The sequence below is a fragment of the Ovis aries genome, chromosome 2, assembly GCF_016772045.2.
Source record: "Ovis aries strain OAR_USU_Benz2616 breed Rambouillet chromosome 2, ARS-UI_Ramb_v3.0, whole genome shotgun sequence".
NCBI classification, from domain to species: domain Eukaryota; kingdom Metazoa; phylum Chordata; class Mammalia; order Artiodactyla; family Bovidae; genus Ovis; species Ovis aries.
In genome coordinates, this window is record NC_056055.1 from 147,960,574 (window position 1) to 147,974,505 (window position 13,932).

The window sequence follows — 13,932 nt, forward strand, 5'->3', positions numbered from 1 at the left end:
AAATGAAAAAGAAATCTCTCAGAACCCATCAGTAACTAATTTTTTGGTATATTTCTTAAGTAATTCTTATTTATATTTTCAACATATTTATGAGCATATGTTTCTAATCTATTTGATATAGAACTATAACAGAAGTACTTTCTATTAATATTTCCTCATTACTCTTCATAACCACAATTTTTAATGGGTGTGATATAGTTCACTCAATCTTCTATTACTACATTTTTAATCTGTTTTCCATTAAGATAACTATGTAAATAATAGTCTCTTTTGAGTACATCTATTTCCATGTTTCAGATTTTATTCTTAGAAGAGATTCTGTAAGTATTTAATACTTCTCTCTTTAATAAATTATTTAAACTTATAGCTATATCATATTATGCAGGAAACAGCTTTTCAAAATATGTAAAATAACTCTGCAAAACACCATCACTACTAGCTAAAACTAAAAACATACTTTCTCCATGAAATTCTTCTTAAACTTTTTCTCATCTGAATTTTATCTCCGTTCATATAGCCAGTTTCTCCTTGGTCCCCCAATACAAATAACTTTGGAAGTATTTCTCATGGCATTTTGTACCTTTACGTGATAGCACTTATGCCAAGTATAATTAGTAGTTATTTATATGATATTTAATGTTTATGTCTTTCAGTAGATAAAATGCTACACTGCAGCAGAGACTCACCTATGCTGCTACTTTTACACCCAAGTGTCTGGCACATAGCTTGTAGTCTTGTTTGTTGATTCAATGATTTAACAGTTTAAAATTATTCTGTACAGTGTTATGCTAAGTAGTATGGGGAATATACAGTAATATATGACAGTTATTGCCTTTAAAGAATTATAATAAAAATGAACCCTTACTATTATTTTTAATTTAATACCTCATAGAAAAAAGTTCATGGGCTATAAAACCAAATTAACCTACAAAACAAAAAGGCAACCTACTGACTGGGAAAGATATTTGCAAATTATATTACTCATAAAGGGTTAATATCCAAACTATATAAACAGCTCATACAACTCAATATCCTTGACTCGATTCTGATCTTAATGGGTAAACTTCTAGTTTCTCACCATTAAATATGACACTAATGTGTTTTCCATAGATATTCTTTAACATTTTGAGGAAGTTCACCTCTATTACCAGTTTACTGAGAATGGGTGTTGGATTCTGTCAAATGCTTTTACTTTATTTATTGGTATGATCATGTGATTTTTTTTCATCCATAGTCTGTTGATGTGATGCCTTACTTACTTGATTTTAGATATTGAACCAGGCTTGCACATTTGAGATAAATTCCACTTGGTTGTCATGTATAATTTTTAAATACATCATTGGATTTGATTTGTAAAATTTTGTTAAGAATTTTTTGTATCTATGCTCATGAGAGATATTGGCCTTTAATTTCTTTTTTTTTTTTCTTTTTTTTTTCTATAATTTTTTTTTAAAATAATCTATTCGTCTGGTTTTGGTATTAGTCTAAGACTAGCCTTATAGAATAAGTTAGGGAGTATTTTCTCTGCTTCTATACTCTGAAAGTAACTCAACAATGAACTCATCTGGGTCTGGTGCTCTCTTTTTTGGAAGGGATCCAATTATTGATCCAATTTCTTTAACAGATATAGGCCTATTCAGATTTTATGTATTATCTATTTATTCTTGTGTGAATTTTGGCATATTGTGTCTTTCAAGAAGTGGTCCATTTCATCTACAGTAGCAACTTTGGGGGCATAGAGTTGTTTACGGTACTATTTCATTATCCACGGGACCTTTAGTGATGTTCCCTCTTTCATTTCTGATATTAGCAATTTGTATCTTTTCTTTTTTTCTCTTAATTAGTGTGGCTAGAGGCTATCAATTTATTGATCTTCTCAAAAACATATTTTAGACAATTAATTTTCTCTATTGATTCTGTTTTTGAGTTCATTGATTTCTTTTTTATAAATCATTTCTTTTCTTTTGCTTATTTTATGATTAATTTTCCTTTTATTTTCTAGTTTCCTAATGCTGAAGCTCATTGATCATTGATTTTAGATATTCTTTTCTAAAAAAATGAATTTATTGCCATAAATTTCCTTGTGAAAGTGAAAGTGAAAGTGAAGTCGCTCAGTTGTGTCCGACTCTTTGCGACCCCATGGACCATAGCCTAACAGGCTCCTCTGTTCATGGGCCAAAATTTCCCTGTAAGCACTGCTTTTATGGCATCCCACAACTTTTTATAAGCTATGTTTTCATTTTTGTTTAATTTAAAGTGATTACCTTTAATGTTACCAGTATAGTTCAGTACACTGATTAACAAACTAGTACTTTCACCAGTGAACATCCATTTCAGTCATTCAGCAAAGTCTTAGTGCTGATTGAGATGTGGATACCAGGTGGGTGTATAGTAACCTTTCCTGGAATTTAGACTTTCAGTTTTAATATTAGCTAACCACCTCTGGAGTTTAAACTCCTGGTCAAAATATTACCTGCACATGGTTGTAACTTAATCTGACACATACATACACATGCCACCTCAGGGTCTGGGCTGAGTTTTAACATAAATTAATACATCATTATATATATCCAGGATATGGAAGCAACCTAAAAGTCCATCAACAAAGGAATGGATAAAGACGTGGTACATATATACAATGGAATATTACTCAGGCATAGAGAGGAAGGAAATAATGCCATCTGCAGCAACATGGATGGACCTAGTTACTGTCATACTGAATGAAGTGAGTCACACAGAGAAAGACAAATACAGTATGATATCACTTACATGTGGAATCTTTAAAAAAGGCTATATATGAACTTATTTACAAAACAGGAATAGAGTTACAGATGTAGAAAACAAACTTATGGTTCCCAGAGGGTAAGTGGATGGGGGGGATAAATTGGAAGATTAGGATTGACACACATGTACACACAGTACTATATATAAAATAGATAATCAATAAGAACCTACTGTACAGCACAGGGAACGCTATACTCAATATTCTGTAACAGCCTATATGGGAAAAGAATCTAAAAACGTGGATATATGTGTATGTATAACAGATTCACTCTGCTGTGTACTTGAAACTAACACAACATTGTAACTTAACTATATGCCAGTAAAATTTTTTTAAAAAACATCATAACATTCCACTTTAAATATTTCAGATTATACCCTTAAATGTAGGTCAATTCAGGAAGAGAAATGGGGTCAGTACTTCAAAGCCTGTGAACTCTGATAATGGTCATCACATTTCCACAAAGTGAAATACTCTGTATTTGATATGTAGTCACATGACTTTTGGCCATTCAATGCACCTTAAAGAAGAAACCATCAATTCCTGCTTAGTGCTCTCACTCTAATACGGGATGCTCATTTAAATTTCTGCCCTTTCATAGCTACTTGATAAGAAAGTATGAGAATAATTTTTTTAAGCTCTGTATATCTGTAGTTACAGAGAAGAAAAATAATAGCTAAAGGTGAATATGAGAAGTAACATTGTTGAAAAACATTTGAGAAAGTCTTACTGATTTCTACCAACCTCCCTGGCTTTGTGGAGGCAAAAAGTTAAAAGGACAGTCTCATACACAAAAGACTCATAATCCACTGGGAACCGTGAGGATAAGACAAGTAAATATTACACGTATACTTATCATCAAGATAAGAATTTTGTTCAAAAGTAAGATGGGAAACCAAGGACAGCAAGTGTTTAGATTAAGAATCAGGAATTAGATGGGCTACCAGAAGTTTAGCTGTTGAATATAAATTAAAAGATGCTTACTCCTTGGAAAGAAAGTTATGACCAACTTAGACAGCATATTAAAAAGCAGAAACATTACTTTGTCAACAAAGGTCCATCTAGTCAAGGCTATGGTTTTTCCAGTGGTCATGTATGGATGTGAGAGTTGGACTATAAAGAAAGCTGAGCACCAAAGAATTGATGCTCTTGAACTGTGGTGTTGGAGTAGACTCTTGAGAGTCCCTTGGACTGCAAGGAAATCCAACCAGTCCATCCTAAAGGAGATCAGTTCTCAGTGTTCATTGAAAGGACTGAAGTTGAAGCTGAAACTCCAATACTTTGGCCACCTGATGTGAAGAACTGACTCATTGGAAAAAAAACCCTGATGCTGGGAAAGATTGAAGGCAGGAGGAGACGGGGACGACAGAGGATGGGATGGTAGGGTGGCATCACCGACTCAATGGACATGAGTTTGAATAAACTTCGGAGTTGGTGATGGACAGGGAGGCCTGGCGTGCTACAGTTCATGGGGTCACAAAGAGTCAGACATGACTGAGTATAACTGAACTGAACTGACTGATTCATTTATTGAGTACCTGCTATCATGTTTATTTGATTCTGAAATGTCATATAATTCAGTTTCTTAATATCAGCTTTTTTAAGGGAGAAAAAACCTCTAAATTCTATGCTAAATGTGTATATTGGTTATAAGATACATTTTCAAAAATTTTAAATGTATTATTATCGACTTCTATTATTAAGAAGAGGTGGAGAAAGGGGTATGCTATTGCTTCGTTATTTTTTAATAGAAAGAATTTAGAATTGCTTCAATACTATGAGAGTGAGAATAAACGAGGATAAAGAGGAGATAATCTAATAAATGCTGACTAATCTGTGAAGCCTATGGGCACATTAATAACAACAGCAACAACAAATGTAAACAAACGTTCATTCTATATGTGCTAAGTGCTATATGTGATAAACACAGTGGGTACAAAGATGTGCTAACTAGTCATGGACCTAAATTAGGGAGGTTAATCTACTGGAGTTACACATGCATCACACAAACACATAAAACATAGTCTGCTAATATATTGGATACTAGAGTAACAGATCCTCTTCTTTGTGTTGACCCAACCAACTGCAAAGATGAATACATCTCTAGTCTTTCTTTAGCTAGCTATCTTGAGAGCTTTAGCTTACTACTATTTTGAAGAAATATTTCATCTTACATAAGCAGAATGATTTATTCTATTTGGCCATTTGTTAAAATCACAACCACCTAGAGAAAGTTATTTCCACAAAATGATTACTTATTGATAACAAAATATTCACCTTGATCATCTCAGGTAATTGGTATATTCTTGAAACTAAATTATCTTGACAGTTGTTCTTGGCAAAAGAGGAAAGCTTATTGCTTCAAAGATAGGGTTATATATTAACACATTATAAGGTTAGGATGACAGAGGAGCTAAGAAACTCTTTTTAAAAAATTAAAGACATTTTGTTATTTGATTGGTATAACTATGAATTTAAAGATATCTGAATATAGGAAGCCCAAGTGTAAAGAATATCTGAAATGTAGGTGCTAAATATAAAGCCTCTTTTTCAATATCTCACACTTAAACAAAATATGTGGCAGCACAAGCACATCAAGCTTACAAAGCCTGCAATCTTAGATATTCTGCATCCTAGCTACGACACTTTCTAATAATTTTTCTCATAAAAACTGTGAAAGCATGAGGCCAGTAACATCAGTACAAAACCTTAGGTGAGCATGAGTATAACGATGCTTACACACTTCAATCACTCAGTCATGTCTGACTCTTTGTGACCCCATGGACTACAGCATGCGAGGCTTCCCTGTCCATCACCAACTCCCGGAGCTTGCTCAAACTCATGTCTATTGAGTAGGTGATGCCATCCAACCACCTCATAACTGTTGTCCCCTTCTCCTCCCACTTTCAATCTTTCTCAGGATCAGACTCTTTTCAAATAAGTCAGTTCTTCACCTCAGGCACCCAAAGGATTGTGGTTTCAGCTTTAGCATCAGTCCTTCCAATGAATATTCAGGACTGATTTCCTTTAGGATGGACTGGTTGGAGATCCTTGCAGTCCAAGGGACCCTCAAGTCTTCTCCAACACCACAGTTCAAAAGCATCAATTCTTCAGCACTCAGCTTTCTTTATGGTCCAACTCTCACATCCATACATGACTACTGGAAAAATCATAGCTTTGACTACATGGACCTTTGTTGGCAAAGTAATGTCTCTGCTTTTTAACACGCTGTTTAGGTTGGTCATAACTTTTCTTCCAAGGAGCAAGTGTCTTTTAATTTCATGGCTGCAGTCACCATCTGCAGTGATTTTGGAGCCCAAAAAAATAAAGTCTGACACTGTTTCCACTGTTTCCCCATCTATTTCCCATGAAGTGATGGGACCAGATGCCATGATCTTAGTTTCCTCAATGCAGAGTTTTAAGCCAACTTTGTTACTCTCCTCTTTCACTTTCATCAAGGCTATTTAGTTCTTCTTCACTTTCTGCCATAAGGGTGGTGTCATCTGCATATCTGAGGTTATTGATATTTCTCCCAGCAATCTTGATTCTAGCTTGTGCTTCATCCAGCCTAGCGTGTTTCATGATGCACTCTACAAATAAGTTAAATAAGCAGGGTGACAATATACAGCCTTGATGTACTCCTTTTCCTATTTGGAACCAGTCTGTTGTTCCATGTCCAGTTCTAACTGCTGCTTCCTGACCTGCAAACAGGTTTCTCAAGAGGCAGGTCAGGTGGTCTGGTATTCCCATCTTTTGAAGAATTTTCCACAGTTGTGGTGATTCACATAGTCAAAGGCTTTAGCATACTCAGTAAAGCAGAAATAGATGTTTTTCTGGAACTCTCTTGCTTTTTCAGTGATCCAAAAGATGCTGGCAATTTGATCTCTGGTTCCTCTGCCTTTTCTAAAACCAGCTTGAACATCAGGAAGTTCACAGTTCACGTATTGCTGAAGCCTGGCTTGGAGAATTTTAAGCATTACTTTGCTAGCATGTGAGATGAGTGCAATTGGGCAGTAGTTTGAGCGTTCTTTGGCATTGCCTTTCTTTGGGATTGGAATGAAAACTGACCTTTTCCAGTCCTGTGGCCACTGCTGAGTTTTCCAAATTTGCTGGAATATTGAGTGCAGCACTTTCACAGCATCATCTTTCAGGATTTGAAACAGCTCCACTGGAATTCCATCACCTCCACTAGCTTTGTTCGTAGTGATGCTTTCTAAGGCCCACTTGACTTCATATTCCGGGATGTCTGGCTCTAGGTGAGTGATCACCCCATCGTGGTTATCTGGGTCATGAAGATTTTTTTTGTACAGTTCTTCTGTGTATTCTTGCCACCTCTTCTTAATATCTTCTGCTTCTGTTAGGTCCATACCATTTCTGTCCTTTATTGAGTCCATCTTTGCATGAAATATTCCCTTGGTATCTCTAATTTTCTTGAAGAGATCTCTAGTCTTTCCCATTCTATTGTTTTCCTTATATTTCTTTGTACTGATCACTGAGGAAGGCTTTCTTATCTCTCCGTGCTATTCTTGCTACACAAGAGAAGACTCTACATATGGACATCACCAGATGGTCAACACCGAAATCAAACTGATTATATTCTTTGCAGCCAAAGGTGGAGAAGCTCTATACAGTCAGCAAAAACAAGACCAGGAGTTGACAGTGGCTCAGATCATGAACTCCTTATTGTCAAATCCAGACTTAAATTGAAGGAAGTAGGGAAAACCACTAGACCATTCAGGTATGACCTAAATGAAATCCCTTACGATTATATAGTAGAAGTGAGAAATAACTTTAAGGAACTAGATCTGATAGACAGAGTGCCTGATGAACCATGGACGGAGGTTTGTGACATTGTACAGGAGACAAGGATCAAGACCATCCCCAAGAAAAAGAAATGCAAAAAAGCAAAATGGCTGTCTGAGGAGGCTGTACAAATAGCTGTGAAAAGAAGAAAAGTGAAAAGCAAAGGAGAAAATGAAAGATAATGATGCTTAAAGATTGATTAGTGTGGAAAGGTCACAGTGACAAGAACAAGACAGCCACCAAAAGTGTCATGTGGAGTTCATGAAATAGCAAATGTCTTGTGCAGAAGTGTGAGTTTATATAATACATTAGAGTAGCCACTATAGTCAGCAATAACTTTCATGTAATGCACATGACTAAAAGTACAATGATAAACACAAGCATTATATGCATAGCAAAAGAGATTTGTTTTACTACTCCAAAGAGTAAGTAATGGCAGTACCTAAGCAGATTCATGTATACAGTGTGAGTGGTTCCAGAAATTAGGGAATCATGGTATGAAAGCTGAAGACAACGCAGTAAGGGTATGTGGTCAGCAGCACATTTCTCAGGGAGACTTTTATTCTACATGTTTTTCTTTCACCCGTTTCAGGGTCAAGCACCACTAAAACCTCACTATCAGGATGAACCGGTCTTTCCATCACTTCTACCTCTTAACTTGGGTTGGGGAGGACAGTTGGGCAATGGAACACAGTGATTAGCACACCATTCTTGCTCAGTCTTCAAACTGTTAGCTTTCAGACAAGCACACTGTGACAAACCATAACTTAAACTTGTGGGGATCTTTCTTTAAAACATGGAGATGGAAAAGGAGAGGACCTGTGCCACTCTTCTCTTGATTGCCATGATAGGAAGGAATCATGGACAAATACAGCTATTTTCATGCTCAAAATATCCTCTGATCATTTGTCTTAACCCACAATTCGACTTGCTCTCATCACGTTTTGACTGCTGGGAGCCTTCAATCCATGTTTATCTATGCTCTCTGCATGATCTTTAACCTCTCTCTTTCCTTCATCTCTCTGTTCTCATTTTCAAACACATGTAGCTCTTTTTCTATCACAAGTTACCATTCTCATGATCTCATTGCCTTTTCCAGAGGCACTTTTTCATTTTTTGACACTAAAATGGCCTATGCAATGCTTTTTCCATTTCTTTACCACCTCCTCCCTTCTGAATTTTTTGCCAACAGGCTTCTAGTCCTGCTCCCCTCCTCACCCAATACCTTTCCTTAAAACTAACAATGATCTCTTTTCCTTATTCTGTCTGATCTCTATACCACTGTCTTCTCTAAAAATTTCTTGATATAGTCTTGACCCTTGCCTTCGATAGTCTGAAATTATTCATGTTTTTCTGCCTTTCTGATGACTCTCTTGTTTTTTATCTCTTGGTTGCATTTTTTCATTCTTTTTCCCTCAAGCTGTGACCGTTATTCACAGTTCAGTCCTTGCTTCTCTGTTTTTCTTCCTTTCTAGACCAGGGGATTTTAAATTGTGTTTCTTGATCTAAAATACCTTAGAAGCTGCCACTGAGAACTCAGGGAATGAATGAAAGTGTGGACAACTGGTGCCTTCCCACTACTTCAAACAGAATAGCTCTGATTTTATCTGTTTATTTGTTCCATATTGTTTATTTTGGAGAGCTTCACTAATTTACGGAAAACTACATCAGAATCATAAAACCTGAATCTAATTTCTTTTTTTACCACTATCTATATAACTTTGGACAAATATTTCAAAGCATTAATAAATTTCTAAATCCAAGCTTGTGTCCTTCCCTCCACCTAAACTACTCTCCAGCTCTACTCCCCAGTACTTTTCTAATTCCTACTGATTTTTTGGTTTTCTGTCACTTCCTCCAGGAAGTCTTCTCTGAATCTGAGATCTGGGTTAGGTGTTCTGACATGGTACCATAGCATTCTGAACAAATCCTTTAACACAATACTTATTTGGTTGTCTGTTGGTTTATATTTCCTACTAATCTGGAAGTTCACTGAAAACAGACTATTATTCATGATTTACCTAGCTTAGGGCATGTAGTAGGTTTGAAGTCCCAAGCAGAGATAATTTTATATTCAGCAAAGATACCCAAATTAGGTGACACTGCTCTCTTTCCAATGAAACATAAATGAAAAAGCATGTATCAATATTATCTCTCATTGTGATCAAACTGCTCTCCCCATCTGCCTGTTTTCTGAATGTCCCTGACACCTCCTTCATCTACTTTTGAATCCTATTTACAACATCCTCACCATTTACTTTTATTGGGGAAGTTATTTTATATTCCACTGATTTTTTTTTTTTTGGTCCTAAAACAGAGATGCATTGTTAAAGATATCTGCAATGACCAAGAAAACATCAAAATACTAATTCATCTTGTTTTCAACTCTGTATCATTACATCATTCTTAACAAGATTATAACATTGCACTATTTTGGCTTAATATTAACAATACCAACTTCTAATAGTAAACAAAGATGAAAAATCTTCAAAGGAAGATTTTGAGAGCATATCTGAGCAGTTTATAAGAAAAGTATTGGTAGCTGATATAGAGATTATAACTGCCTGGTAAAGAACGTATTGCTTTAAATATTTGCTGTTTAAAATGTATATATAATAACAACAAAAAAATCCCAAAATTAAATCAAAGAAGAGTAATATAGTGTTCACATATACTCTGTTAATATGGTCTTAGAGAAATTCCATCTTTAATCCTAAATTGTAACATCACCCTCAGCAACCATATTAGGGTACTTTCATCATAAATGTCATAGGTTCCAAGAGCAAAATTACATTTCAATTCAGTGCTATTTTATTTAAGAGTTTATCATATTTTCAAACACAAAGCTAATGCAATTTAGAACCAATGAGTATCTTTTACCTCACTGCTTTAAATCTGGAATCTTAGCTTTTTACTACTATGATTATTCAGATTATATTAAATGGAAAAGGTCCTAAGAAAGACCAAAATCAAAAATATTTTATAATAAAGCAATCTCTGTATAGCAAAACTGATCATGGTTCATTATCTGCTTAACAGAGAATGCTGGCCAAACAGAACTTCAAAAAGATATTCTTGGAATAGATGTTATAAAGAAAACTCATGTATCAGATGAGTAGCTGATTAGATGAAATCCTGTACAGCACTGAGAGACCAAGATTTAGGTCACGAATCAATTCAAGGAAGTCGATCTGCTGACTAAGTTTCTCATGTTTCTTGTAACAATAGTAATATTTGTATAAAGAAAAGCCCCACAGCCAACAGGGGAAATGGTACTTACGAGTACTGTGTCAGCAGTTCCAAATCATTATGCATGTTGATTGGATATGCTTCGCTGAGTTCAAACAACTTCTCTAGGGCCTCATAAATGAAAATGATGCAAATAAGAGAAGCAAAAGCTTCTTCAGTAAACCGGGTGATATAGCAGACAAGGGAGCTTGCATCAGTGGCCACAAGTATGATACACAGGGTTGCAGTCCAAAGTCCAATACTAGCTCTTAATGATAGGTATGACAGCCCATATTCTCTAGGAGGAGGGAAAGAATAGGGGAAAGAAGGTCATTGAACTTCAAGCTTGTCACCATTTTTAGTAGATGGAAATAAGTTTAATTCAGGAAGCGAAAGTAAATAAGCTTCACATCCCATGAGTATCTAAACGCAAAACTTTGTCTACAGGGAACACCGAAGGGTACAAAACTCACAGAGGTTTCTCAGTGCTTAGAACTGAAGATAATTTTTTATAAATATTACATTAAAATACATAAATATTTTACTGTTTCTTTATTTCCATGGAGAGACAAAAATGGCAAACTGAATCAAATCAGCAACTTCCACCTCTGCCAGCAGATTTCCAAATGTGATGTTGAGAGAAGCATAAACACAGTAGAGGGATAGACAGGGACTAAGGGCGAAAAGTATATAATACTTACTTGCAAAATTTAAACAAAATCTTTTCAAACACCAAAACTGGTCCTGTACTGCCTAGAATGGTAAGAGGCTGTCCACCAAAGAGAGAATAGGCTATTCCAGTCATGGATGCTCCAAAGAGAGACTCGATTGCACTCTGTGTGGAGATATAAATGATTCCATTATCTAAGCTGTACAGGCCACCATTATAACTGGGGGAAATATATATATAAAATACATGGGGTCTATTCTATGAAGCACCTACCAGCAACCTTGGGCAGGAGGTGGGGTGGGAGAATTAAAAAAGGGGCAGGCCGTCAAAATATGGAATGGTAGTAGACAAGGATACATTATCTCCCTCTTCTTTATCTTACCTTTCTTTCACTTACTAAAAGCTTACATGTATTCACAACAAATGTCTGGCAGAAGCATGGCCTATATAAGTGGGAAATGGACCTCTTAAGAGGTAAGAACCAATCTAAAGCTAGCCTAAGACTGGGGGCCAGGGATGAGACCAGAATCTTGTGCAAAGTAAGAATTATCTGTTCTGAGATTACCAGTCCACTAGTCAAGAAGTTCATATGAAGTTTATCTGCCAGACCATACATCCAATCTCTCCTCATAAAGGAATTCAAAATGAAATGCACACTCATCTAACTACGAATCTTGAATGCTGATTCAAATTCAAGTTCAGAGAAAAGAATAATACATACTATTCGACCCTCAGTTGCTTCTCCCAACAGTCCTCCAAATGTGATGACAGGAGACATACATGCGCAGTAGAGAAACAGAAAAGATGCTAAACACTGCAGGCTGAAAGCATCTGTGAAGTCACTCCAGAAGTATGGAGCTTTTCTTTTGATATCTAAAATAAGTCCCCCAAAAATCCTAAGACAGGGGGGGAAAACACAATAGTGACATACAAAGATAAAAAACACATAAGTCAAAATACTCATTTGCTTTGTTGTGAGGTCACAGTATAGGTTTTCCATCAGCAGAGATGAGACCTGTATTAACCTGCTAGGTTTTACACCATGATCTACAGGAATAGCTTTGTATCACTAAGGCACTTCAATTCCTAGTGAAAAATCATGTCAACAACCTCAAAAACCCTAGGTTCTCTCAAACAAGGTTCTCAGCTGTTCAACAATCAAAATTCAAACAGTGAGATTTAAGGATTACTCTAATCTCTGTTCCATTTTACAAAAACCTAGTCCGAAAATCAGGCCTCTTATCTTCAGTCATTGGCAATATTGGAATTGTTTACATTCCATTTAGCATAGCAGAAAGTGAAGGAGGGAAGGTAAACTGATTTTTATACAGCCTAATAGTGAACATCAACCTAGAGAGAAAAGGTGGTATATAACCATGGCTCCAGCTATCCACTCTCTTTGTCGAAAAAATCGCTTGCCAAAAAATATTTCATACAGGCACTTAAATGGCCTTATGGATGACAATAATACTTAGTAGACAGAGGTAAGTTCCATTATTGTTTTCATTTTTGGAAAACTAATACAGGGGCCTTATAATAAGCAACCTAGATAAATGTACTTTTGATCCACTGTTGCTAAACATATTCAAACATCTATAATTAACAAGACAATAATGACCTTCTGCTGTTGCTACTGCTAAGTCACTTCAGTCGTGTCTGACTCTGTGTGACCCCATAGACGGCATCCCACCAGGCTCCGCCCTTTCCTGGGATTCTCCAGGCAAGAACACGAGTGGGTTGCCATTTCCTTCTCCAATGCATGAAACTGAAAAGTGAAAGGGAAGTTGCTCAGCCATGTCCGACTCTTCGCGACCCCATGGACTACAGCCCACCAGGCTTCTCCATCCATGGGATTTGCCAGGCGAGAGTACTGGAGTGGGGTGCCATCGCCTTCTCCGAATAGTGACCTTACTTGGGGTAAATGAATGTATTCTAAAAACATCAAAAAAACACATTAGAAACATGTAAAGGATGATATTTTGGTAGGAGGAGGGGAGTGGGAGAAGCATTAAATTGTGAAATGTCTAAAATCTGAGGATGAAATTTTTTAATCTATTAGTAATGAGAGCATTAAACAGGTATTCTCATTCTTTGAACATTTACTAACAATATGCAGATTTAACACTTGACTACTAAAAGCTCTTTGTGTTCTTTGGAATAGAGATGTCATATTAAAATGAATAAGGCTATGATTAAGTTCCTACTTGGAGGTTAAAAAAACTGTTATGTTCAACATACTGCAAGTATGCTAAATACACCAGGGTTATGGAAAAATATTAAAGGTTTGTTCTTTATTTTCTAAATAGGAATATAATGTGGCAATCTAAGAATCACTTCAAAAATGATTGTTCTCTTGAGAAGCAAATTACTATCTGCCTTGAAAAATGTACCTCTTCAGAATAACTGAAAATTCTATTATTTTTAATTGCCCTGATATAGACACAATAGT

General features: G+C 36.0%; 1 protein-coding gene across 11 annotated transcripts in view; it reads right to left on the bottom strand.

Annotated features, from left to right (window-relative positions):
- Positions 1-13,932, bottom strand: part of SLC4A10 (solute carrier family 4 member 10) — a 347,928-nt gene that overhangs the window by 94,979 nt on the left and 239,017 nt on the right. For all 11 annotated transcript variants that reach the window (XM_060411136.1, XM_060411135.1, XM_060411134.1 and 8 more), the window contains 3 exons: positions 12,205-12,379; positions 11,515-11,648; positions 10,866-11,111 (listed from right to left, as the gene is read on the bottom strand). In XM_060411136.1, coding sequence (XP_060267119.1) covers positions 10,866-11,111; positions 11,515-11,648; positions 12,205-12,379 — 555 coding nt within the window. The remainder of the gene's footprint in view (positions 1-10,865; positions 11,112-11,514; positions 11,649-12,204; positions 12,380-13,932) is intronic.